The sequence below is a fragment of the Ictidomys tridecemlineatus genome, chromosome 3 (assembly GCF_052094955.1).
Source record: "Ictidomys tridecemlineatus isolate mIctTri1 chromosome 3, mIctTri1.hap1, whole genome shotgun sequence".
NCBI classification, from domain to species: Eukaryota; Metazoa; Chordata; class Mammalia; order Rodentia; family Sciuridae; genus Ictidomys; species Ictidomys tridecemlineatus.
Window position 1 is genome coordinate 209,727,058 of NC_135479.1, and position 27,849 is coordinate 209,754,906.

Sequence of the window (27,849 nt, forward strand, 5' to 3'; positions counted from 1 at the left end):
TAAAAACGATTTCATTTTCTCTTCTGCTGCTTTACTAGCCAGTATATTGTTTTTTTTTCTGTTTTAGTGATTGTTCTTGGGTTTATACTATGCAGCACATTTAACTTATTAAAGCCCTCTTTGAGATGTATATGAAAACTCTGAAACCATAAGCCAAATCTTTCCTCCTTTTATGTTCTTTTTCTCAGGTATTTTGTCACAGCAATGAAAGCTGACTAATACAGCAAGACTTCACATATAGAAACATCTTTTCTGCTATTGTTATAATTTATTTCATTTCTATATACACTACATACTCCATAACCAATTATTAGTGTCTTTGGTTTATTTTTTTAAAGATATTTTTAAAAATGAGAAAAATTTTCATATTTACCCACATATCTACCATTTCTGCTGATCCTTATTCCTTTATGTAGATCTATCTTTTTTTTTATACTGGGGATTGAACTCAGGGGCACTTAACCACTGAGCCACCCTAGCCTTTTTAATTTTTTTTTTTTTTTTAGAGACAGGGTCTCACTTAGTTGCTTAGGGCCTTGCTAAATTGCTGAGGCTTGTTTTGAATCTGTGATCCTCATGCCTTAGCTTCTTGAGCCACTGGGATTATAGGTGTGCACCACTGTGCCTGGCTTGGGTCTATTTTTTTAATAAGCATGTATTTCCTTTTTTCTTCAGCTGGAACTTTCATCGACATTTTTTAGTAAATGTTGTTTCTTCTGTTTGTCTGAAAATATGCCTTTTTGTTTTTGTTTTGAAGGATATAATCTCTGATATAGAACTATTGCTTTATAGGTCTATGAAGTATTTCCCTTGACTGCTGGCTCACATCATTTTGTTAACAAATCAGCAATTTGATTAGTGCTAAGTTAGCATGATTAATTTTTCTTCTATCCTTTTCCTTTAACCTATCTGAGCTTTCTATTTCAAATGGATTTCTTGTAGGTAACATGTAGAATTAACTCTTGTAAAAGTAATCTTAGTCTTTTAATCGTTTTATCTAGATTATTTGTGTTTAAAGTGCTTGTTGATGTCGTTGAATTAATATACACTATTCTTGCTTTTTAAATTCATCAACATTTTATTCTTTGACTTTATAAGAAATTTCCAAACTGTATCATTTTCATTCCCAACAGCAATGAATGAGAATTCCTGTTGCCGTAGACTCTTGTCAGCACTTGGTATTTTTATTTCTTCAGATGCTAGCCATTCTTATATGTGTACAGTGGTAACTCATTATTTTAATTTGGTTTCCCTAATGACAAATGATGTTGAAAACCTTTTTATATGTATAATTGTGTTTTATATATCTTTTTAGATGAACTATCTGTTCAGAACATTTGGCCATTTTTATTTTGGCTGTTCATTTTCTCTTTGCAGTTTTACGTGTTTCTTATTTATTTTGGATACAGTTACTTTGTTGGATATATGTTTGGCAAATATTTTCTCCCAATCTGTGACTTGTGTTTTCATTCTCTTAACAGTGTCTTTTGCAGAGCAAGAAGTTTTCATTTTAATAAAGCTCAACTTACCAATTTTTGAATGGATCATGCATTTAGGTTGTATATAAAAGCTCATCATTAAGTTCAAGGGTACATAGAATTTTAGCCTAGAACTTTTATAACTTTGCATTTAAAATTTAGGTCTGTGATTCACTTGAGGCAACTTTTGTGAAAAGTGCAAGGTGTGTGCAGGAGTGCATATTTTTGTGTGTGGGTGTCCAGTTGTATCATTTGTTGAAAAGACAATATTTTATTTATTGAATTGTTTTTGTGCCTTTATCAAAGGTCACTTGACCATATTTGCATGTGACTGTCTCTGGGCTTTCTCCTCTTCCATTCATTTATGTGTCTGTTCTTTTGCTAATTCTATGTTATCCTGATTGCTGTAGTTTAATAGCAAGTCTTGAACGAGGTAGTGTGAATCCTCCACTTTTGTTCTTTCTTTTCTTTCTTTTTTTTTTGTCATACAGGGGCTTGATTATAGAACCTCAGGCAGGCTAGCCAAGTAAGTGCTCTACCACCAAGCTATAACTCCAGTCCTTTTTATTTTAGTTTGAGAGAAGGTCTTGCCAAGTTGCCCAAACTGGCCTTGAACTTGCAATCCTCCTGCTGCAACCTCCCGAATGGCTGGGACTATAAGTGTTTGTCACTGCACCTGGCCTCAACTTTGTTTTTATTCAGAATTGTTGATCATTCTAGGTCTTTTCCCTTTTTATATAAGAAGTAGAATCAGCTTTTCAGTATCTATAAAATGGATTTCTGGGATTTGTTTGGAATTGCATTGAAACTATAGATTATGTTCAGAAGAATTGATGTCTTAACAATATTGAGTCTTCCAGTCCATGAATATGTAATATCTTTCTATTTATTCAGATCTTATTTGACTTATTTCATCAGTGTTTTGAAGTTTTTCAGACATATATCTTGTACATATTTTGTTAAATTTGTGTCTTAAGTATTTAATTTTTTGTGATATTATAAATAGTATTAACATTTAAATTCTAATAATTGATCACTGGTATTTAAGAGAGTGATTGACATTGTATAATTACCCTTGGATCTTTTGACTTTATTGTATTTATAATTTTCAAAAATTATTAATTTTTGAAAAATTTATAATTTTCAAATTCTTTTGAGATTTTCTACAGATAATTATTTTATTTGTAAATAAAGACAGTTTCATTTCTTCATTTTCAAATTTGCATATATTTTATTTCTTTTTCTTGTCTTATTGCATTAGCTAGTATTTCTAATGTGATGTTGGATAGGAGTGATGAGAGTTCATCTTTGCTCTGTTCTTGATCTGCAGGGGAAAAAAACTCCAGTTTCTCACCATTAAAGAAGATGACCGCTGTAGGGTTTTATAAATGTTCTCTGTAAAGTTAAAGTTTTCCAGTATTCCCTAGTTTTCTGAGATTTTTTTCCTTTATGATATTAGCTCTTTTTTTGTGTCTTATATAAGAAAATCATCCTGGCCTTTGAACAGAAATATAGTCTCATATCATCTGTTAATATTTTTATAATTTTCCCTCTTATATTTTAGAATTTCTTTTTGTGAATGAAATGAGGTGAGAATAAAAAATTTTAATAAATTGCTTCAATTGCTGCTTCACCATTTAGTGAATCTTTTTTCTTATTTTTTTATTTTAAATATTTTTTTAGTTGTAGATGGACACAATACTTTTTTATTTTATTTATTTATTTTTATGTGGTGCTGAGGATTGAACCTACTGCCTCACACATGCCAGATGTGCACTCTACCACTGAGCCACAACCCCAGCCCTTCTTATTCTTTTAAATTTTTTTTTTTTTTAGCCAGGTTCAGTGGCACATGCCTATAATCCCAGCAGGAGGCCGAGGCAGGAGGTTTGTAAGTTCAAAGCCAACTTCAGCAACTTAGGGAGACCCTGTGCCAAAATAAAAAATAAAAGGAGCTGGGGATGTGGCTCAGTGGTAAAGCACATCTGGAATAAATCCCCAGTACTCCCCCACCTCCCAAAAAGGCTTTTTTTTTTTGAGGTGGGGGGTAACTGGGAATTGATCTTGGGGCACTCAGCCACTGATCCACATCCCCAGCCCTATTTTGTATTTTATTTAGAGACAGGTTCTCATTGAGTTGCTTATGTCTCACTTTGGCTGAGGCTGGCTTTGAACTCCTGATCCTCCTGTCTCAGCCTCCCGAGCTGCTGGGATTACAGGTGTGTACCACCATGCCCAGCCAAAAAAGACTCTTTTAAAATTCTGTTTTACAAACCCACACTTGCTGTTTCTGAATCTTCATTCTGTGTCTTTGCTTTATTTTCTATTCCTATGCTAATGCCACAATATTTTGGTTGCTTGGTGTCACACTATGTCTTGATAACCTGTTTGTTCCTCCATTTCAAAATTGTCATTACCATGTCTGTCTTCTACTGACTGCTGGGTTTTCTCCTCCAGGTCCTTATCCAGATGCCACCCTCCCATCGAGGCCCTTCATAGCGAAGTCAGCTAAAATATTCACTAGATACCCCTGCATTTCTCTTCTCCTAGGAACAGGCACTACCTGAATACACTATGTACTTTACCCCATTTGTTTTAATTCATCTCCTGGAGTAGGATGTAACTCTAGAAAGGAAAAATGTTTTTGTCTATCTTCTTCACCACTGAAGTCCTAGTAATCAGAAATAACAGCCCCCAGATGGGCGCTCAAGAGGTGCTCATTGAATTGAATGGAATTGCTTAGACAGAGGCCTCAACTCTCTTGTTGGCATGAAAACGTCGAAGGCCGCCTGAGCTCGGAGGAGTGGTGTTTGATGAAATCATCTTCCCCGTTGGGTTTTGGGGACCATTTGTGGCTGATGCACCTTCTTAAATCCAGTGTGACTCAGGCCTGCTCTTTCTCCACGCTGAGTGCAGTCAAGGGGCGGAGCACCCCCTAAGTTGTCAGGGCGACTCGGGCCTGGTCTCCTTCCCTCTGCAACCTCATCACCGGCGCCCACCTGGCTCAGAGCTGGCATTGAAAACAGGCCATTTGTGTGTGACGACTTAAGGAGCAACAACAGCAACAACAAATTGTAAGAGTTGATGATGTCTCTGGAAGAGTGAAGTGAATTAGTTTTGCCCAGGTTGTAGTTGTACCCACGACTGTCCTTACAAGCAGTCTGAGCAGCCCCCAGGCTCTGTGGGAGGAATTTCCAGCACCCGGCTTCCTCACAATAGAACTTGCTAGAACCTGCCGGTTAGTCCCACTTCTCTTTCTTAGAGGGGGATAATCCGCACTTGCGTCCCTGGAGGACAGAGTGCAGCTGAGGTTTGGGAAGCGGAACTCTGACTTGCACTTCTATAGACCAGCAGACCTGCCACCCCTCGGAGGTGACGTATGCTCCCTACCCCAGACAGGAGGTCCTGGCTTCTCTGGAGGGAAAATCATTTTTCCCCTAGTTCAAAGAGGGTCTTAGACATTGCCCCAGGACATACAGTCAGTCAGTCATCCTAACAAATAGAGGCAGAAAGGTTTTGGCATTACGGACAAAATTCTTCCTCTGGGTGGAGAGCTGACCTGTATTGTGCATTTCATGCTCATTTTTCCAGCTGGAGGAAGAACGGACGGAGCTCTATGTCGCTCACTGTCAGTGGGTCTCCCTAGGGCTTGCTGCCCCACGGGGTCCCTGACTTTAGTGCCAAGCTTTATGATGTACTCTGGAGACCTTGGGCCTTTCCCTGGGCCCTGACATTCTTAAACTCCTAACTGTCCCACCCTGAAAGCTCCCTGGGCAGCGCTGTGTCCCCCTTCCACAGGAGGAAAGTGCTGGTGCAGGAGGGCCCTGGAGGAGGGTCTGACACTGAAGCTGGCCGGGACCTGTGACCCTCTCTGGTGGTGTTTGCGATTTCCAGGTCACTTGGATTGGGTCAGTTGGCTGGAGTCAGCCAGGGATGCTGGTCTCCCAGACTCATTCAGCAGTAAAAGAAAACATGGCTGTCCAGAGCTGGAGCCTCTAGGACAGAGAGGGAGAGGGAGATGAGGAGGGAGCAGGGAGGAAGGGGGAGAGGTGAGGAGAGGGCGGGGTGGGGCGCGTGGGGGAGAGGAGAGATGCAGAGAGCAGGATGAGGAAAGGCAGGGGAAGAGAATGAGAGAGAGTCGGAGAGAAGGGAGAAAGGAACAGGGAGAAAGAAAAGAGTGGAAGGCAGAGAAAGAAGGGGTATCTGTCTGTCTATCTATCTGTCTGTCTGTCTGTCTATCTAATCTATCATCTATTGAGAGAGTAGGGTGGATTGGCCGCAGGCCCTGCCTCCTTCCTGTCCTGGGCTGACTCTCAGGACAAGGGCTCTTATGACTTTTCTTGGGGGAACCCCCCAATTTGCACTTACCTGTACAATGTTTCAGGGCCCATTTTACTCACCCCGAAATAAAGTGACAATAACAATCATCACCACTTACTATTCCTCCCGTGTATCATCTCTGCAGTCCAAGCTGCCGCTGGGGTCTAAGTTACTAGTAACCAGGACAACACAGGGGCCCGGGACTGTGCTGGGGGCCCGGCTTACTCCAGTGGGAGCAGATGCCCAGTGCAGAGCTCACTAGGACAGCAGATCTTGATACAGGGGGCCTGAACCAGGGCTGCCGGTGCCTCAGACCTGGGCTTTGACAGGTGTGGTGATACTCACCTATAATCCCAGCGGCTCAGGAGGTTGAGGCAGGAGGATCTCAAGCTCAAAGCCAGCCTCAGCAATGGAGAGGCACTAAGCAACTCAGTGAGACCCTGTCTCTAAATAAGATACCAAATAGGGCTGGGGATGTGCTCAGTGGTTGAGTGCCCCTGAGTTCAATCTCGGGTACCCAAAACAAAACAAAAACAAAACAAACCTGGGCTGTGTTTCCCACTCAGCCTGTTCAGACACAGGACCTGGGCAAAACCCCACCTCTCCAGGTGCCCCCCCCCACAGCCCAGGGCTCCGTGGCTCAAACAGGTGCTGGGAGGAAGCAGGTGGCCCAGTGTGACTGTGCTGTGTGGGCCTGTTGCTAACGCGATTGGAGCTGGCAGAGAGCTCTCAGGGATGGTGCTTCTTGTCTTCCAATTGGCAGAGCCTGATCAGAACGGGGAAAGACAGGACGACAGGATGGTGCCATGGCCACTTGAGCCCAGTGTCTGCAACAGAGGTGCCGTCCACCCACACGGCCCAGGGATGGGCCCAGAGTGCCCTTCAAGGCCAGGGAGGGCAAAAGGCAGAAGCTCAGAGGGGAACAGCAGCTTCCATTTCCCAATAAGGAAGGCAACAGAGCAGATTCCTCGGCAGAGTGTTCCACAGATTCTTAATTACAAAGATCTCTCTTAATTCATATAAATACGCACTGAAATCAGCCACCTGGTCTCCATGAGCATAATGTAACCATAGCATTTCAGGTAAAAATTCAGCATTTCCAGTGTAAAAACCGGGAGTCCAAGCAGTTGTCACACCCGAGCAGTGGACTCTCACCCTACCCTGATGTCTAACCTTGGTCCTGATCACCTGACCTTGGAGGTGACGGTTCCCAAGTTCAGGGCTGTGTCCCGGCCTGGTGTAGGTGATGTGGGTCTGCACATGTCTTCTTCCTCCCTTCCACGTTTCCGGTTCAACCCAAGAGCCAGCTCCTGTTGCTCATGGTAGGAGCAGGGTAGTGTAGGGAAGGAGTCCACCCCTGGGCTGAATCCCCCGAAGGAGGCGCTGGAGTGGACAGAGTCCAAACTTCCACAGGGACAGCCTCTCCACTCTGTGCGTCGGGGGAGGGATGACACGATGCTGGTGCCACAGAGAGATAGATCCATTTATTCCACAAATATTATTGAGCAGCTTCTTCAAACAAGACACTATTCTGGTCCCTTGGGAAATGGTAGTGAATTAAATATAAAAGTCTCTGTATCTCTGCTTACATGGGGCTTGGATTCCAAGAGGAGGAAGGAAAACATGCACAAGCATATACCAGATCAGGGAGTGTATGAGGTTGTAAGGCTGCTGTAACAAAAGTACTGATGGCTTAAACAGCAGAAAATTCTAGTTCTCCAGAGGCTGGAAGCCCCACATCAAGGCTTCCTTCTGAGGCTGTTCCTGGCACTAGGAATGAATCCAAGGCTCAATTCACAATTTCCTTGCCTCTGAACTGCCTGGCAGGGAAAGCAGGGGGGGGGGCGGGATTTGTTTATTTCTGTAAACTAGCTCTGCATGATGGTCAAGGTCGTCGGCTAGTTTGTCATAGAACCCTTCCCAGCACCTGCTTCCTGGACTGACCCTCTGGGCCCTGCTTGGGAAGTCAGTGCCACAGAAGCCAGCTAAGGGTGCGGAGGACACGGAGCACATCTCATCGTCTCACCCTAAGCCTGGCTTTCTTTGTGGAGACTGCGAGCAACCCACTGCTAGAGTTAAATGGAGCCCAGGGCTTGCCTGGGAGGTCCGTGAGGCCAGGACAGCTACAGAACCAGCAGCTGAGTCCCTCAAGAGTCAGGTCTGTGAGCGAGCCTTTGGCCTGGGCTGAACTGACCTCAGGTCACTGCTTGGCTGCGCACAGCTGCCACCTGCTCCCTCCGTTCCCCATTCTGTGTCCCCGCTGGACGCCCAGCTTGCTGTCTCCCTCCCACATCCCAGCAGGGCCGTGGGCGGGCCAGAGTCTCCCACGGGGCCTCTGTGCCCATCACGTCTGACCATGTCCCCTCCATGGTCCCTACCCCTTTGTGCCCATGTCTCCATGTTGGACTAGCCTCTGCTGACCTTCCCCCTCCTCCACCCTGAGAGGAACCTTCTGGAAGCAGCAGAAGGATGTCAATGCTCTGCGTAAAGACTGTTAAGGCCCAGACTCCTCAGCCTGGTTTTGGAGGGTAAGTGGAGGCAGACAGCCCTGCCCCCTGGTCCTGGCTCTGATTTCCTTGTCCTCTGGCTGCAGGGACGAGCGGCTTTGCTCTGCTAGAACCTCATGCTGATGTGGAGTCCAGCATGGCGCTGGGCATGGTCAGTGTCCTTTCACGCCTAGGTTTCTAGGGAGTGAGTTGTTACCCTGCAGAGACCGCTCCTCTCTCTCTGGAGAGCCCTCCTTTAGGAGCCAGAGGGTTGCTTCTTATTTCAGTAAGACGCCCAGGCTGTTCAAACCCACCATGCATAATCTCATTCTAGGGGCCACATTAGCTAACTCGAGAGCAATGTGAGGGAAGAAGTGATAGCTGTCAGTCATGCCCCAGATATTCGTCTCAGGGGTCACGGTAAGCAGCCAAGGGTGGTAATGAAATAGTTGTGGGTGGCTGCTTAGAGGGCCCTCACTCCTAATAAAGGCTGACATTTTTAATTTAAGGGGATAGATGAGATTGACAGGCATTTTGACAGTCAGATTTACTGGAAAAAATGTCCCTAATCTGGATATTTTATGGATAAATTGTTGCCACCTCCGGATTCAAGGCTTTCAGAGATTTCTGTTGGTTTATAGACAGTGAACACCCAGAAATTTTTGTTTTAGACATTGGAGGGGCCTGGACATTCCTGGTGAGGATGCCCCAGGAGGCTGTGGGTAGAGTGAGGCCTAAGAACTCTCTGAGCCTCAGTTTCCTTGCCTTGATGTGCGGCATGACCCGGCCACCCACTAGCCCACAGTGGAGACTCTGGGGCATGGGCACGCGTGCACCTCGCAGAGTGGCCTGCACGTGGGGTGCAGGAGTGGTCATCTTCCTCTGTGCAGCTGGTGTCACAGGGGGACAGGCTCAGTCAGAGACGATCTTGACTGGGGAAGGTCAGCGAGACACGGTGTGGTGCTGGCTTCCGCCTCCCACTCTAGGAGCACGGGGCATGTGTCCCCAAGCTCTTACCGCCAGGAGAAATGAAACAAAATGACCAAACCCCCCAAATAAAGAGAAGCTGCCTCTGAATTTGGAGGTGGTGGGCAGCTCTGAGCTGTGTGGTGCAGGGGGGTCCCCTGCTGGGGCTCAGTAGGGAGCAGGGGCCATGGTGCCCACCTGAGGATGACTCAAGTTGGTCTCACTGGGTGACAAAGGTGGAAGGACAGGTGTGGAAGGGGCCCTCCCTGGAGAGGAGACAGTGGGCGTGGGGTCGGCTCCGGACGCTCCTCAGGCCCAGGCATGTGGCATGTACCAATTCCAGGGCGGCCAGGGCTGTCTCCGTGCACCAGCTGGAACGTAACCTATGCTAAAGTCCCCGGCTGTAACTGCCGCCTGTCCAGATGCTTGGCTGAGCTTTTACTCACTAGATTTCGTTTTCCCTCCAAAACCATTTGGAGACAGCTACTGCTGGGCAGATTTTCTACTGAGGCTCAGGGAAGTTAGAGACTTGCCCAAAGAGACCCAGGAAAAAGAGGAAGAGCCAGCAGACAAGGCCCTACGGCTTCCGAAGCCCAGAGCAGGTACACATCGACACTGTGCTGCTTGCCCCTCCAGAAGAGCACCCTCAGCTAGCTCGGAGGACTCCCACAGACACTGACCTGGGGGTCCAGCCCTTGGGGGAACCCTGGTGCTGCCTGAGTGATCCTGGTATTGCTCTTGGGTAAGCCCCTGTCCTGTCCTGGAGGGCCCTGGTCCTGCCCTGGTTGGCTCCTGTCCTGCCCTGGAGGGCCCCGGTCCTGCTCTGGTGAGCCCCGTGTCTGCTCTGGTGAGCCCTGTCTTGCCCTAGGGAGCCCTGGTCCTGCCCTGGTTGGCCCCTGTCCTGCCCTGGTTGGCCCCTGTCCTGCCCTGGTGAGCAGAGAGAGCCGAGGAAGCCTGCACTGCCCTCGACTGCCCCGGGCAACGTCTCGTAGCCTGTGTGGTCCCAGGGCCATGTCAGCAGAGAGTGGGTCCAGGCACGGGGCAGAGCCTGCCCTGCACCAGGGCCCGAGGCCACAGAGTCTGGCTGCTGTCTCTGGAGCCCACCCCGTCCTCCTCCTCTGGAAGGAAGAGCTCCAGAAAGATCCGTGTCTCACCTCCCCGCAGGGACCCTGTGACATCTGTGGCCAAGACGGGGGCAGTCACCTCCCAGAAGGAGCCCTGCCTGAGCCTGTGGCCTGCTGTGTGCTGACAGACGCAGCCCCAGAGGACAGGCCCACAAACACGCAGCAGAAGGGAAGGCCAGACCCACCCAGCACACCCAGCGCTGGGTGTTTCCTTTTCCTGGAACCTACAGGGAAAGGGAAGAGAAGCCAAAGGCAGGAGGACAAGGATCACTCCCGGGCTCCCTTCTCTCTTCTCTGTGCTCTCTCTCAGCAAGGCCCACCTTCCTGGGCGCCTCCTTATTGCCCTCTGAGAACAGGGCACCAAGAGTTGGCGCCTCACGCGGGCCTTAGGGTGAAGACCGCCACTTGCGGGTACCTGGTCTCCATCTGGGTTCTGTTCCAAGTTCTGTGAGAAGCCACGTCCCTCAATGCCCCTTTCTCCTCCCTCTCCTGGGGTGTGGCCACTTGGGCTTCCTGTGTGGGTTTCCAGTGCCGTCTCCCCTCACCGGCTTCCCCTGATTAGCTGATGGTGGCCTGGACAGTATGTTTGGAAGAACCCCTGCCCTGGAGCCCAGTCCCATGGCTCTGATCCTAGCCATAGTGACCTTGGGTAAGTCACTTCACCCCTCCGTGCCTTACCACGCACAGGCTAATGGCAGCTCCTACCTCCCATGGTGTTGTGAGGCTGAAAGAAATCACGCTTGGCTTTCAGGCCTCCTAGAAAGGATGGTGGCCAGGCCCCTGGCTGCAGGGCTTCCTGGGCAGGGGTGGGAGCCCAGGCCTCGGAGACGGCAACCCCAACCCGTACCACACGGGGATCGGAGCCCGAGCTTCTACCCAGGGCTTCGTTAGTTGGGTGCTGGAGTTTATCATGGACTATTAAACTCTCCTTCTTGGGGTTATACACAGGTGGGATGAACCGCCCTGCAAGTCCTTAGGTCCTTCCGTTTTTACAAGTTTCCTAAGGTGCAGACTGGGAACGGGTCTCCAGTGGGTCCCTCCTGGGTGGGCAGACCCTTGCCTGCAGTCTGGCCACAGGCAAAGCACGAGGTGGTGGGGAGCAAGACTAGGGGAGGGACAGGTGGGGGGAGACGGGGGGGGAGGGGGAGGAAGAGAGGGACACCCTTCCAAACCCATGGCACTGTCCTTGGGATCTGGGTGGGAGGTCGGACATCCTGAGTGGCCCTGCAGCAGGGTGTGCACTTTGAAAGCCACCCCCACCCCCACCTGACTTGGACGCACACACATAAAAAAGAAACCCAGGCCATATCAAATTTTGTTTTTATTGTTCCAGTCAAAAAAAGAGGAACACCTCAATATGTAAACAGTTTCCCTAACACAGCGAGTTCTTAAAGATATATATTTATATATAGATATATATATATAATTTATTCTAAAAAAATTTGGCGTTGTAGTGATTTCTCAATACGTAATTTGTGCTTTCGCATTTAGCATGCTTTCGTCTCATTGTCCGTGCACAGACGTACTTGGAGTTGAGTAAAGGGAGCTAGAGAAGGACTGAAGGTGGGCCGGGAGCCAAGCCAGTACCTGAGCCCCACCCGGCTTTCCTTTCTAAAAAGCATGGTGGAAATGTTGGCGGTATTGACCTCAGAAGCAAATTTTAGTAGCTTTATCATGAGGAAAAGTGAGATGCCTTGGTAGAATTTTTTGAAAAATACATTTCCTAATTTTTTTTTTATCTTCCTGTTTTTCTCTAAAGGATAGGTTGGTTTTGTTCAGAGAAAGCTTTATTTCACAGAAGCTCATCTCAGTGTCTACAGATCCCTCCTACGGCCACTCTTGCCTTTAAATTCTGCTGGACATTGCTCACCACTCACACCACTGAAATGCCCCTAATGACTTTTACTGTTTCTCATGTGTTTTCCGAATCGTTTCAAAGGGCCTGACAGTTGTGTCAAAGACGTTAGCTTTTGTGCCTTGAAAATGATTCTTTTTGTTCAGTGCTAAAGACTTTCTGTCTTTCCGGCACTCTCTTGGGCTTATTAGTAAATGCTCTTGTGACATTCCTTCCTTAGTCTGTGTTCCTTATCTGGGATTCTAAGTTTCCAGTTTAGCACCAGTTTTTCAAATGTGTTTTATCAAATCCTGCGGAAGCCATCCCCTGTCGAGGCTGGCCTGGGCACCCCCCCCAGGTCTTGCCTGAGCGTGTCCGCCTGGGGACGCATTCCACACTGGCCCCTCACCCTGAGCTGCCTTCCTCCCTGGGTCTCCCGAGCCCGCCCAGTCTCTGAGGACCGTCAGGACATTGTCTCTTCCTTCGTCACAAAGTCTGTCTTACCGCGTGCACAGAAGCCAGTCTGCTTTCTTTAAATTCTAGTACATTCGTTCCTCCTGCCTCCCCACCAGTAGGTTGTCTGATTCCTAAATCTGGCCTCTGTTTCTCCATGTCTAAGTGGACATCGGTGTTGGGTCACAGGGTTTTGTGTGGCTGTGTGCACTTAGCAGTGTTGTCACGTGGGAAGAGCTGGAGTCAGAGTTGTAGGCTTGTTTGAGTTGTTACTGTTTCTGAGCGTCTTCATAGAAACTGGGCCTTTACCCACTGTATACTCTTCTCTAAGTGCTTGTGGCCAACACTCCGTCAAGTGAACATTAAAACAGGGAATATCGGACGCCGTTCAGGATGTTTGGGTGGAGTTCTGTCACTGTCTAGTTTTCATTGGCTGCTGGGATCCCTGAGAACAAAAATAAAAGTGCTGCCTGCTCTCAGCATTGGCAGATTTCACCTGCCTCCAAGATGAAACACTTTATTGTTCTGCAGGATGTAGGCATTTTATCAAAAACTCAAGTTCTTGGAAAAAGTGCTGGGGACAAGGTTGAAGATCAAGTGTGTCTAGGCCCAGCCTGGTTTTAGAAGAATTGTATTCTCTAGGAGTGGAACCAGGGTTGGCGCCCAGTGGGCACCTCAATGGCACCCAGTGGTGACCCCGTGGGGAGGGCTGCTCGCTCTTGCTTTGGTGGTTCTGTGAGATGGTCCGAGTGAGAACTTCCAGGCCAATAGGAGCATGAACGTCTACAGACGTACGGCCTCCAAACCAGTTTCAATCTTATTCCCTGTTTCATAGACTTAGAATAACGGTAGAATTTGGACTGTTGAAACTGGCATCGCTGTGGACTTTGGAGCTAGAAAGCTGTCCAGAATAATTTTCTTTCCATCTTCAGAAACATCTCACAGAACAACCTCATGTTTTGCTAGGCTGTGGCAAACATTTCAGGCCTTTGTATTCTGCTGCTTTATTAGGAAAGACAAATTCAATTATCTTTCGATTAATAGTGGGAAGTGTCTACTGCTTTCTAGTGTTGACAGATGATTTTTTAACAAAGCAGAAAAGAATGACACAGCTGAAAAGAAGTGGTTGGATTAAAATATCATGGTGGAAGCCTTTTGCCCTCTTAATTATGTTCTGTTTGGTTTAGTTTTGAAGTGTTTTGCCTGGGCCCTAGATGCAGGTTTCAGGGAGGGCAGAGCTAGATTTGGGTTAATAGCCACTTGCTGCTGAGCCTGGAGACGCAGCCGCACGCTGACTGTTCATCAGTGACGCTGACCGCTGTGGGGCAGCGTTCACTGTGGGGGAGACCACTGTGCTTGCCCAGTGGTGCTTCATCCATCTACCTCAGCACTGACCGATCTGCTGGCAGGTTTAGAGGTGGGGTAGAGCAGAGGGGAGAAAAACACAGTTGTTGAGGGGCTGCTGGAGAAAAGTGTGTAGTCGGTAGCTGAATTTTATGGCTTCTAGCAAAGGAATCAGGGAAATGACTAAAAAAATGATAAGGCATAAGAGCCAATCTGTCTGGAGCCATTTAGTGTGGAAGTGGTGTAGACTTGAACTGATGGTGGTCTAGGGGGAACGAGGGTCAGAATGACCAAAGCAGAGAATGTGGGGTGCTAGTGTTTGCTGAAGAAGACAAGGAGATAATAGCAGGTTAGATACTCTTCTCAAGCTCACTTGGCACATTCATAAAGGTGGACTATATTCCAAGCCACAAAACACATCTTAACACATTTACACGTCCCCAGATCCTACAATGTCTGCTTTAGTATCACAGTAGAATTAAGCTAAAAATCAACAGTGGACCGATAACCTAAAAATCCCCAAATACTTGGAGATTAAACACACACTTGTAAATACGGGTTGGTGAAAATTCAAGAGACACTTGAAATTATCTTGAACTAAATAAACATGAAAACATAGCTAATTACAATATGGGGATGAAGTGAATACAGTCCTCCTCGCAGGGAAACTTACAAAATTGAGTGCATCCATTAGAAGATGGGAAGCCAATCATCTAAACTTGCACCTTAGGAAAGTAGAAAAAGAAGAGCAAATCGAATCCACAGTTAAGTAGATGATAAGAAATAGAACATGAATTAATGACATTGAAAATAGGACACCCATTAAAAATCAGTGGAAGCAAAACGTTGGTTCTGTGAAAAGATTAATAAATCAATAGGCCTCTGTCGAGGCTGAGAAAGAGAGAGGACATGAATCACTGTTATCAGAAACGAAGGAGGAGACATCAGTACGGATCCCGTGGCTGTTAAAAATAGACTGAGAGTTACGAACAGCTCCTTGACCATGAATTAGACGACAGAGGTGAGATGGCGACCCCTTGAAGGACACAGTCTGCCAAACTTGCCCAAGAAGAAATGGAAAATCCAAACAGATCTATATTTACTAAAGAACTTGATAAATGATTGATAACCTTCACAAACAGAAAGCGCCAGGTTCAGATGGCTTCACTGCTGAATTCTACTGGACATTTAAGGAAGAAATTATATGAATCCTCTATGATCACTTTCAGAAGGTAGGAGAGAGGGAACTCTTCTCGACTCATTCTGGGTGTCCAGTGTCACGTAATGCCGAAACCAGACAAAGACATTACGAGAAATGAGTGCAGATGAAAAATCCTCAACAAAACACTCACAGATTCAATCTGACGCTGTGTAAAAGGAATCGTATACCACGATCCACTGGAATTCAGCCCAGGTGTACAGGTCTGGGTTCCACATTCCAAAAACCAGTCACCATAATTCACATTAACGGGCTAAAGAAGAAGATGCTTATCTTTGACAAAAGAACAAAGTCTTTTCAATAAATGGCGCTGGAACAATGGGACTTTCATATTCAAATAAAAAAAGTACAGACCTCACAGAAACTAACTCAAAATCTGTCATTGATCTAATATACAAGGCAAAACTATAACAGAAAAGCCAGACAGATGGCACAGGAGAACATGGAGAAGCGCTTGGTGACGGAGATGGCTTTTTAGCTAGAAGGCAGCAAGAGCCATGAGAGAAACAATTAGTAAATCAGAGTTCATTAAAATTAAAAACTGGGGGCTGGGGATGTGGCTCAAGCGGTAGCGTGCTCGCCTGGCATGTGTGCGGCCCGGGTTCGATCCTCAGCACCACATACCAACAAAGATGTTGTGTCTGCTGAAAACTAAAAAATAAATATTAAAATTCTCTCTCTCTCTCTTAAAAAAATTAAAAACTGCTCGGCAAAAGACAGAGTCACAGATATCAAGGACACAGATTGGGAGAAAATATTTACAAAAGACACATCGAATAAAGATCTATTATCCAAAATATACAAAGAACTCTTAAAACACAACAGCAAGAAAACAAACAACCCAGTTGGACCAAGACTGGGGCAGACATGGTCACCAGAGAAGCAGCCCAGAAGGAAAGGAAGCACAGAAGAAAGTAAGATGCAAATTAAATGGGAAATGAAATGCCACTGCACAACTGTTAGAAAGGCCAAGTCCAAACACCCACGGCACCAAGGGCCAGGGAGGACCGGTGGCTGGTGGGCTGCAGAGGGCTACGGTCCTCTGGAAGACAGTGGGCAGCCTCCTACAAAACCAAACCCAGTCTCCCCACACAGGAGCCTGTTTCTTGCTATTTACCCAAATGAACTGAAAACTTATGTCCCTACAAAAACCTTCACACAGATTTTATAGCAGCTTCATTCATAATTGACAGGACATGGAAGCAACCAAGATACTCTTAAGTAAGTGAATGGGTAGAAACCTGTGGTCCATCCAGGGAATGGAATATCGTCCAGTGTTAAAGACGAAAGGAGCCATCAAGCCATGGCCAGCCACGGAGGAAGCTATGCGTATGTCACCAACTGAGACAGCCCACCTGGAAAGGCTCCGGGGGGTGCTTTCAACTGCGTGAGGTTCTGAAAAAGAGAAACCATGGAGATCCCACTGGGGTCAGAGTTCAGAGGACTTTTAGGAGAGCCAAAGGACTCCGCAAGACACATAACGGTGGATGCATGTCTCCCTACATTTGCCCAAGATCGTGGAGGTCACCACGCAGAGTGAGCCCTGGTGCATACCGAGGACTTGGGGTGGCGGTCATGTGGAGTGTGAATCCCTCGACTGTAACAGTACACACTGTGGTGCGACATGTGCGGTGGGAGGCTTGTGTGTGGGGGGAACTCTGTGCTTTCTGCTCAGTGCTGCTATAACCTTAAGCTTCTCTAAAAAATAATGCTTATTAATTTAAAAAAAAAAAAAAGAGGAGGAGGAACCTGTTCCAGAGAAGTTCAGTGATTTATCCAGGACTCGATGACTCATCTGGGGGCAGAACTGAGACCAGAATCCTGCTCTCTTAAATCTGAGTCCAAGATCCCTGCAAATGCTGAACCAAAGGCTATTTTATAGCCTTTGCCTGCGGGAAGTGTATAATATATTTTGAAATTTATAATAGTTTTAATCGAGCATACAGCATCTGACCGCCCAAGATCGAACATTGTTGTTTGAGGGCTGGCAGAAGGGAAAGTGAAGGTAGTTCTTGAGGCCTTGGTTTTCTGGCCTTGGACTTGTGTGGACGAGCTCATACCTGACTGGGAAGGATAAGTGTGTGTACCTGCATGTGTGTGCGCGTGTGCCTGCGTGTGTGTGTGCATGCAGGGGCAGTTTTGGTATTTGTGAGTTTCTGTGTTAGTCACAGAGGACTGGGGACACCACCACTGCATTGTGTGACATTTGCAGGAGTGGTCACGCTAGCGAGCTGGTCAGGTGAACCGCAGGCTGGCAAGCCCCCAGGTGAGCTGCAGACGCTGGGATCCGATGAGCCTGGCCCCCTCAGAGTGGGTGGGGGTCAGGTCTGAGTGTGGAGGGTCTTTCTGAAAGGTCCCCATCATCTTCGGCACCAGCATGGCATGTCCACCCTCTCTCTGTGGTTGGTGTCCAGGGACTGGAGCTGCTCCTGGGTATCGCAGCTCATTCCTGCTGGGCCCAGGGGCCAGACCAGATGGACCTCTGATGGCATCAGTGCTAACTTGCCCTTGGCCTTTGATGCCCACGTAGAGGTTCGGAGCCAGGTGGAAAGCGGCAAGTCCAAGGAGAAGGGGCTTTCTGGGGGACTTTGCATCTTGGGATGAAGGTGAATCCCTGTGGCTTGAGATCAGGGTTTGAAGAAGAATGTGCAAGTAGATTTTAGAAATGCTTGTGTTTGTGCTTGGGCTTCTGTTTGTTGTGGACCAGTCCTAATCCTGTAGGCAGAGTTCATGATGGTTTCAGACAATGGCAGCTCTTTGGACACCTGTTACATGGGATAATGTAGCTTTGGGGTTTTGTTAAGGTGAAGGGAATTTAGGTGTGGGCGTGTGGGTGGGTGGAGAGGATTGATGAGAGAATAGTTTTTTTTTTTTTTTTTTAAGAAGCAATCTGGCCACCTAAGGGCCTGCTGGCCTCAGAAGGAAAAGGCATGTCCCTCCCCGGCAGGCTGGACACGTGCGTTTGCCTGTGCCCTGCCCTGTGTCCCCTCGGTTTCCCTCAAGGCTCCCTGCAGGTGGAGCAGCCCTCTCCTGAGCCTCAGCCCTGGGTCCCCTGTCAGGCCTCCTCAGTCTGCACAAGAGAGGTCCACACTGATATGCTGGGGGTTGCCATGGCAGCAGCGGCTGGCACCTCCTGGGCAGCCATGGGGGCTAGGCCTTTCCCAAGAGTACAGTGTGTGCAGACCGCAGGGGAGCGAAGGCCACCTTGCCCATGCGGGCAGAGTCCGTGCACGTGAGAGCTCACCATCGTCCCTGTGTAGCTCTCATTTTAGATGAGGACCACCGGGCTGCATACAGATATTTGGGACCTTCTTTGGCAAGCTGGTTTGCTAATGATGTGTTGCAAAGAATGAAGGCCCACCAACCCTGCTGGGAAAGTCCAGCTGCCCTTCAGCACAAGACACTTCACACTGCTTGGTCGGTTTCCATGGGCTGAGGTCCTAGATGTCCAGTCGTCACTCATAGACTCAAGGTGTCTATGAAGCAGGAGAAAAATAATAACCAATCTCGGACAGTTGGGCGGGCTACAGTATATGCTCAATTAAAACTAGTGGTAGCCAATTAAGTGGTCATGTATGATATAGGACTAGCTCCAGCCACATAGGCTGTTAAATCGTGGCTACTGCTCAAGAATGAAATTAACCCTCAAAAGGAAGGTGCCAGGAAAGGTCAAAGTTTGGTGGCAAGATGAGAAGGAAGTTAAGAAAGGGCAGGTGGGTGGAATGCTTGGATGGCAGCCTGAGGTCACATGCAAGCTGTGTGGGCACGTGGGGGTGGTGCAAGTCCTACCTCTCAGTGTTGCAATCTAGGCAAGCCCCTTGCAAGTCAAGACAGGACACTGGGGTCCTCGCTGGGTGGCCGTCACAGGCACAAGGAAGGGGATGTGAAATTTCTTGACCAGGAGGGGACAGAAGGACCCCTGCAGTTGCCCAAGGATTGGCGGAGTCAGTCCTCACGGCATTGGGAGACCCAGAGGGACGATTTCTAAAGGTGAAGACTTATCTAGCCGAAGAACAAAACAAAAACCACTGAGAGAATCACTGTGAGAAAACCTGACCTTGTGGGGATTTCACCACACTCCCCCATTTTTCTTTTGTATTATTTTGTTTGGATTTGCATATGGGAGGCCCCTCATTCAGTCCTCATTCTTGACTCAGAGGGCGCTGTAAGACACTCTCACAGCTGGACAGGTGGCATGGACAAGGCTCATGCACTGGCCAAGGCATTGCCCATACCCACCCCCCAGGTGGTGCTGAGGTGGTGCATCATGAAGCCTGCACGGCGGATCTGAGGACAGGGCTCCTTCCTCTCTCATGTGAGAACACTGGCTGAAGACCCAGAGGTTCAGATCACACAGAGCCGGCTGGAGTCCAGTGGATCCAGTTCTACTAGCTGGATTTTGTGGTGGGTAGATCTAACCCTGATATGCAAGGCACTGGGCCTGGACCAGGGTCTTCGTGGCCAGAAGTCTGATCTCAGGCTCCTGGGATACCTTGTGGCTTTGGATGAACATTTTATGACTTCCATTACAATTTTGGAAATGGTGATGAGTTACGTGTTGATTTCACTAGTGCTCCTTGGTAGCAGATATTTACATTGCCTGAGAAAAACAGCCCTTCGTGTTCTCATAAAGATTGGCTCAGTTGATATCACAGTATTCATGATCAGTGTTATTACAAGGGGTGCTGAGCCTTGGTCTTGAAATGGCCGATTACACTTGGATGGTAGGAACATTTCATTCTCTGAAATTGAGGTCTGTTGACTAGTGGTCAGCATCCTCTGGCCAACCACGATGTACATTAGGATTCGTGTCTAGGGGCAGAGTGTCTAAAAATAACTTTAGGGATACATCTCTATTAGTGCTAACCCTCCACCACTGGATCCCATGGATTGCCTCAATCCCTGCATGTCTCTAGAAGTATTTTGCCTCTCTTTCCCTAGGACTCTTCTACTTAAATTAGGTGATGCATGAAACTACTTTTTTTTTTTTTTTTTTGCCAAGGCAATGAGGCCAAGTAAAAGTTTGGCTCCTTGTACATTTATTTAAGTTTTATGGTGTTGAAATTTGAGATTTGTTTTCTCCCACTTAGCCACCTCCCTCTCCATGCAGCTGAAGGGTTGCAAGCTTTCTGCATGGTTTCTGTTGCAGACGCCAGGACCCGCTTAGTTTCAGACACAGGATCAAATCCATCGTTTTTCTTTCAACCATGCAACTTGCACAGATTTGCTACAAAGTAACAATATTTTCTTTCCAGCCTGATTTGCAGGAAAGCACTCATAAAAGAACTTGATATGTTATTTAGCAGGACTCATAAAGAACTGGACTCGGTCAACTATGTCTAGCATTAGCAAAGCTTCCTTAGAACACAAGTGAGTCAAGCCCATGACACCGAAGAATGTCATTAATATTCACTTATCCCCAACCCCCCTTATCTGGATTTTTTCCATCCAGTGTTTCTGTTACCTTGTGCTTTAGACACAGAGAGTGACCTATGACGCCACCACCCTCTACCACCCTGTTTCTCCTTGAGCTCCTTATTTGCATGTGAAACTTCCAGCAGGTGGCCACAGAGGGCCACGTTGGTACCATTTAACGTGGGCAACGCTTCTAGCTCCTCTTTCCCACATGGATGGATTGTACACTGTAGGTTAGAGGAAACAGGAACGGAAATGGGGAGACATCTCAGTAGCCTGGTTAGTTCTCCTCCAAGAGTGCCTGAGAGAGGCCGTGGAAGAGGGGAGGCTGGTTTGTGTGGGACCCCACTGCAAGTCCCCTCATCCTACAGGGGGAGCAGAATCTGGCGGGCAGCAATCTGTAGAAGCCGATGCCTGTGGGTACCGGCGGAGGGACATTTCAGTCACAGGTCAGGAATTCTCTTTTCTTTTGGTAGTGGGTGGACTGAGCTGAGCCCTGGATCCCAGCTGGCCATTCCCCCTGCCACCCTGGGGGCCACAGTCTGAGGAGGCAGCCTCCCCCCCTCCTGGTGAGCCCCTACTATAGGACTTGTTCTCAAAGACCTATGGAACCCTTGTCCCTTTACCAAAATCCGTGTTCTGTTCTCCTGCAACAGACCTGCGAGAGACCTCAATCGACCTGTACTGGAAATGCCTTTCTGCATTTCCCAGGAGTCTCTTACAGGCCAGCACAATCCCCAGCAGCTCTGTTCATCCTCTAAGTACTCAATGATTGACAGCACTTCCCATGCAGGGAGGGGCTGGGAGCTGTACCTCTGAGGGGCCAGACAGTAAATATTCCAGGCTCTCCTGCTGGGTGACACTCAGCTGTGCGCCCAGGAAACTTTATTTATGGACCCTGGAATTTGGGTTCTCTATTATTTTCATGTGTTGCATATTCTTCATTTGTCCCCTCCACCAACCATTTAGAAAAATTCAAAAATCAGTCTTAGCTCACAGGTGGTGTGATAACAGGCAGGCAGCCAGATTCTGTTAGTAGGCGTGGCTTGCCAAAAGTTTCTTAGAGTCAAAAAAGCCTGACATTTTCAGCCTCGGGGCCCAGTTTTGAGACCAGAATCTATGAATGACTGACCTTGGAACCTTGAGGAAGTTACTCAGTTTGCTAAGAACCCTCGTTTTCCTTTTATAAAAAAGTGAATTATGCTAGGCATGGTGGTACACGCCTGTAATTCCGGCTGCTTGGGAGGCTGAAGCAAGAGGATCCTAAGTTCAAAGTCAGCCTCAGCAGTTTGGCAAGGCCCTAAGCAACTTAGCGAGACCCTATCTCAAAATAAAAAATAAAAAGGGGTGGGGATGTGGCTCAGTGATTAAATGCTCCTGGATTCACTCCCTGGTACCCCAAACAAACAAACAAAAGAGTAAATTATAATGCTCAACCTTTCGGATGGATCAGAATTGCAGGAGTCCTTGGGATGAGTGCTCTGAGTTGCCACACGGTGTGGGGTGTTAACTGTACATGCTGTGCTTGGTTCAAATATTTAGCGGTTTCTGACACAGTTTTCCCTTCTGGATGATACTCTGCATCAAAACCCTCCAAGACAGGGCAGAAACAGTGGGAAGAGTGGTGATCGACTCCATTTCAGATTAAAGGATCCCATTTTCTTAAACCCAGGTTGGCTGTGAAGTCTAGAAAGCAGGTATTATTTGACAGTGTGTGATATCAACCAATTGTCTATTGTACATATGTTGTCCATGTTTTCCAACTTTGCAGCCAACGGTGGGAAGGGAGTTGTGATAGAAGGTAATGCGTGCCGTGGATTTCCTTGTCCTCTACCTTCCCGACCCTTCTGACTCTCACTGAATATCACCAAGTGGAGGAGGGAGAGACTGAGTCCACTCTCCCCGTGAGTCATTCTGAAGTGACTTATTATGAGCATCTTAAGTGTGTCCTCCAAGCTAATCAAACCACCTCGGGTTCTCCCCGCGAGCCGTGGAGTTTCCCAGGCTCTCTTATGCTCTTATGTTCCCGTGTTTTATAAGCTGTTTCTGAATAACCCAAAGAGACTGACTCCAATCAATGAAATGTAAGAAGGGAAGGAGGTCTTGAGAGTGTGCCTCTGGAGCATGGAGAATTCAGGCTTTTCCGTGAAATCATAAATAATCAGAGTGTTTCGGAAATAGATAAGTCAGAGCCCCGGAGTGGTTGGTTAAGCCTGGAAGAGAAAATTGTGCTTAAGAAATAGGCTGACAGAGCCGGGCGCAGGGGCACCCACCAAACCCCAGCTGCTCAGGAGGCTGAGGCAGGAGGACCTTGAATTCTAAGCCAGTTCTAGCAACTTAGCCCTATGCAATTCAGTGAGGCCCTGTCTCAAAATATAAAATAAAAAGGGCTGGGGATGAGGCTCAGTGGTGGGGAGCCCCTGGGTTCAATCGCTGTACCCAAAACAAAACAAAAAAAAACAAAACAAAAAACTGAAAAAACAAAGAAATAAGCAAATAGGCAAATAGGCTGACAGCTTTAGAGAGAGCAGATGGATTTCTTAGGGACCCAAGATACTGAATCCAATCAATGGATTTGAAACCAGAGAACAGGGGAAAGAGCAGAAGAAATGGACAGAGGGACAAGGGCAGCAGGGGAAGAGCTCTGCCTCTTGGACACAGAGTGGTCATGGGGACACCCAGGCTGGCTGGGGAGGGTAGCGCCTCCCATTACGGTGGCTGCGCATGGGCTGACGCAGACGGCAGGGGACAGCCAGCAGCATCCACAACCTGATGAGCGACACCCAGGACTTAGAGATGAACTGGAGAGCGGCTGGGCCAGGGGAGGTGACCTCCAAGGGACTCCGCCACTCGGGGTCCAGGTCAGGCTTCCCCGCCAGCCTCCCTGGCTCACGGACCTCACGGCGCTTTACGCAAAGGCGACTCAGCTGCCCCAGACGGCAACTCTCACCCGAGTGGAGAGCGCGCCCGTAGCCGTGGGACCGGTGGTGCGTCTGAACCGCCTTCTTCATTTCAAAGCACTTGATCTGCTGCCCAGGGGAGGGACGGTGGGCGAGGCTGGGCGCTGTGGAGTACAGAGGGTAGGAACCGTGGGGTCCACTGGTCCAACCATCGTCGTGGAAGACCCCACTCACTACTTGCTGCTTAGAAAATTCAGTCTTCACGAACTTCTTTCACCTCCAAATTTTAACAATTGACACAAAATACACTGTTAAACTGTAGAAAAATAGACGTGTTTTATAGGGACATTCTAACAAAAGTCCTTCAGGAGCGTCTTCCTCTAAAGACTCAGAGCTCACGTTATGAAAAGGACGAGATTTGGTTCGAGTTCTGTGCCCAGCGACACTGACACCAAGACCAGGGGACACGGGGAGGGACCTTCCCCCGGTTGGGTGCCCTGGGGTCAGACCTGCGGGGAGACCCAGGGGTCCGCTCTTGCTTCAGTTGTGCTAAAGGTCAGGCAAGAAGGGACCAGGCCCCCGCTGGAGAGTTTGTCCTTCGAACCTCAGTTCCGGAGTCAAGAAGGTACTTCAAGAGCTAGATCAGCAGATGGCCGCAGCCCTGGGCCATTTTGTGCTACTGGCGCTGCCCTCAAAGCCCTGGACACTGAAGGTTGTGCCCAGGGCCAGGGGCGCCCATCCTAAGGCTCCAGCGAAGTCGGGTCCCTACCTCCCCACAGCCTCCGGAGAGTGCAGGAAGAGCACTGGCCGGCTCCTCCTGGCCGGCTCCTCCTTAGACCCTGTGGGATGAATCAAGGATTCAACAGACAATGGACGCCAAGGATGAGATGCTGGCACTCGGAGAGCGCCGGGGCTCGCGGTGACAGCTGTGATTTCTGCAGTCAGAGCCAAGAAGCCGTTGTCCTGATGCGTTCACCAGAGGGGCTGCCTTTCTTGTCTCTGGGGGGTCCTTTCTGGTAGACAGGGTCCCTAAGTAGAGCAAAGGCCCGTGCCCCACGGTCGGGCAAGGCCAGGGGTCACAGAGGGACAGCCGTTTTGATCTCCTTGACCTCATAGCCCAAGGCCTCAAACCGCACAGCTGTAGGAGCTGAGAATAAACTTGGATCCACTCAGTGAATATTTATGATGGGCCACCGTGTTGGAGAACAGACAGTTTGAAAATGCGAAATTAACGTGAAGGATCTTTTCAGTGCAAAATCTCCACCTGCCCCTGAAGTTCTGTCTGAGTCCTCTTCCTTCTCTACTATTTTCATTTTGAAATTTAGGTTTGCAGTACAAAACCACCCCCTTTTCCTTCCTTCCTCCCTCCCTCCCTTCTTCCCTTCCATCCATCCTTCCTTCCTTCCTTCTTTCATCTCTGCATGGTAAAATGAATTAAGGCTACGTTTTGTTTGTTTTTTTGGCTTTCTTTTCATTGACAGATGCTTTGGGTTTGATTTTTTAAAATAGTGGCACACCCTAGAGAGATGTCTTAGACAGCGACTAAAACTGTTGATCTAATCTTTGAATACTGAATACTGGTCACTTCGTAATTATAAAAGAAGACGAAAAAAATCCCAATGCAAGAAGTGTGGACGGCTCAGCCCTCAGGACAGGCAAAAGATGCCCTCCTCCAGGCCAGGTGGTGCCTGGCAGGGGAGCTCAATGAGGACACTGTGTGCCACCCATCATGGCCCTCCCTAGTTCCGTGGCTTCAGACCCAAGCCATCTTGCCCTAGAGTGCACGTTCTCATAATTTCCTGTGGTTCTCGTGATTACAGGGAGGATCAGCTGGATTTGCAGAAAAGTTCCCTAAACAGTTGTATCCCAAAGGGCGAGAGCTCACACAGAATGCGTCAACACATCATTGGTGACATGCTGGAGAAGGGGCCGTTCCGGGGAGTCTCTCCCTGGCTGGTTAGTGAGGCCCTTGTTCTCTTGAAGAAAATGACACCTGTTTTGTAAACATGTCACAGTATATCAGCTTATTGGTGGTGGGTCTTCCCGTCTACTGGATCTCCCAACTGCCCCCGAACCTATGGCTTATTAGATTCAACAAAAGGATCAGCAAGGGAACAGAGAGGGACCCTAACGGCTGCCTGTCTGGGACCCAGAACAAAGGCCATGCATTAAAGGGCCAGCAGTTCATGAAATCAAAATAGTTGGAAAACACAGATATCAAAAAAGAAATGCCTACTGTACATTGGGAATCTTTTTTTCTTCTTATTTCTAAAGTTAGATGTCTAAAACTACATTAATGATACATCTATATACATTATTTAATAGAAGTTCTGTTCTACAGTACTTTTGTACATGCTGGGCTTTATTACTAATTGCCAAAAGAAAAAAATTACATAAGGCATATATATGTACAGTGGTTAGTCTTTAGCTCACCTGGGTCCTATACCTGCAGTGCCCGCACGGGCAAGCACCTTACCCTGTAGCAGATGAAATGTGTGGGATCTATGAAACTCAGGGCTGTACCCTATGACTCGCTGCGCGGTAGATAGGCACCGGAGACCTCGTTCGTCACATCCCAGGTAAAATCTTGGACACTCCCTTTAGAGTGATCTGGTATTGTTCGACACATGCAGGTTAGCAGCTCAAATCTCTAGGAGTTGAAGGTGGGTATTTTGAGAAGAGATCAAACCTGGGCCACAAATGTGGGCCCACGGCTCCTTAACCATCTGGTCTACCTTGTCAATCTAAACAGCTGAGAGAGGGCAGGTAGGGATTTTACACCTTGAAGACTTGTTGTCTGGTGATGTCAAAATTAAGTATAAAGAACAAAGCCAGAGAGACCAAAAGAAAGAGGATGAGTGACGAGGAAAGGCCACGTCTGGGGCAGGAGGGAGGGGGGGCCCAGCCAGGCGCTAAACTTTGGACTCATTCTCTAGATTTGCCACGTCACCATTCCTTTCTGTTTGCTCTTCCTGATTCTTCTCTTCCTCCTCAGTCTCCAGTTCTGCATGTTGGTTGAGTTTGCTGGACACAGACCAACTCAGGGGCATCTCTGCCCTGCTGGCCAGCTCGGCCAGCTCTTTGGCACTAAGGGACGGGGTGCTGGTCTCGTAGGTCTCGTGGAAGCTGTTGTAGTCAACTTCGTAGAAGCCGTCCTCCAGCGTCAGGACGGGCGTGAACCGGTAACCCCACAGGATCTCACTGGTGATGTAGGAGCTTCGGGCTTGGCACGTCATCCCTGCGGAGAGGAGAAGGGAGGCTTTAGTGAGCCGGGCAGGGCTGCCTGGGGTGGCCTTCAGGTGCACTGAGAGATGCACAAGGGGCCAACACCCTGGAGGTGTCATTCACATTGTAGACACAGAGCCACGGAGGTTACAGGACTCAGGGGACCACAGGTGCCTGTACGCCCTGTGCATTCCCACGGGAAAGCCAGTGTGAGTGTGCACACAAGGGTCTATGTGTCTGTGACTCTGCCTTGTCCCCTTTACCCTGGAGAGTCCCGAGGTCACGACTCTGGTCACCTGTGCTTTCAGAGGCTCTGCTTCACCTCTAGTGGGACTTGAGTTCTTTGGTCACAGACCGAGAATGCAGTCTGGCTCATGGAACTAAACTTAGGTGGCCTCTGAGCTGTTTACTTTCCCTCGGCCACCAGGGGCATCTGCTCAGATAGTGCATCAGGAGTTTAAGGGCTTCCCCCTCTTCTTATTTGCACAAAATGCCATGTGAACTACTGACAGACCAGGAAAAGGGCTTTCAAATGTGACCTGACAGAATGAAGGGCAACCGTGTATCTTATATTGGAAAAACCAGGCCTGAGCTCTTTCATTAACATTCTTAGGAAACGGAAGCATGCATGTGGTCATTTTCTCGGGACCAAATTTCTGTTCGGCAAGTAGGTAGAGTGTTTGGGCTCACAGATGCTATAAGGGGCTCACAAAATGTTTTAATTTCCTTCAAAGTGTGGATTGAGAAAATGTAGAAGAAAATGTTACCATACTCACCTTTATACCAACACAGTTATAAAGTATAATTAAGACAACAGCTTTTCAGTAGAGCAAGGGACCCACAAAGCAACACAACCAACGACTCATGATAGTCTTGCTGTGGACCTGAGTTCATTCAGGACAGCAGCTGGTCAGCTAGTCAGTATGTCATTTGTCAGGACAGCCAGTGACACCTATTAGGCTACTGCCTTGTGGTGGGGTAGGGGAAATGGAGACGTGTGAGGTTTATGCAGAAGAGTCAGGGCCACGAAATACTCCTGAGGCATTGCACTTTCTTCTTGTGTCTAGAAGAAGAAACTGGGATTG

General features: G+C 48.0%; 1 protein-coding gene across 2 annotated transcripts in view; it reads right to left on the minus strand.

The window, feature by feature from the left end:
- Positions 1-11,677: 11,677 nt before the first annotated feature.
- The window catches only part of Kcnj6 (potassium inwardly rectifying channel subfamily J member 6), a 261,499-nt gene continuing 245,327 nt past the window's right edge, over positions 11,678-27,849 (minus strand). For both annotated transcript variants that reach the window (XM_021725296.3, XM_021725297.3), the window contains exon 4: positions 11,678-26,777. In XM_021725296.3, coding sequence (XP_021580971.2) covers positions 26,452-26,777 — 326 coding nt within the window. In that variant the 3' untranslated portion in view covers positions 11,678-26,451. The remainder of the gene's footprint in view (positions 26,778-27,849) is intronic.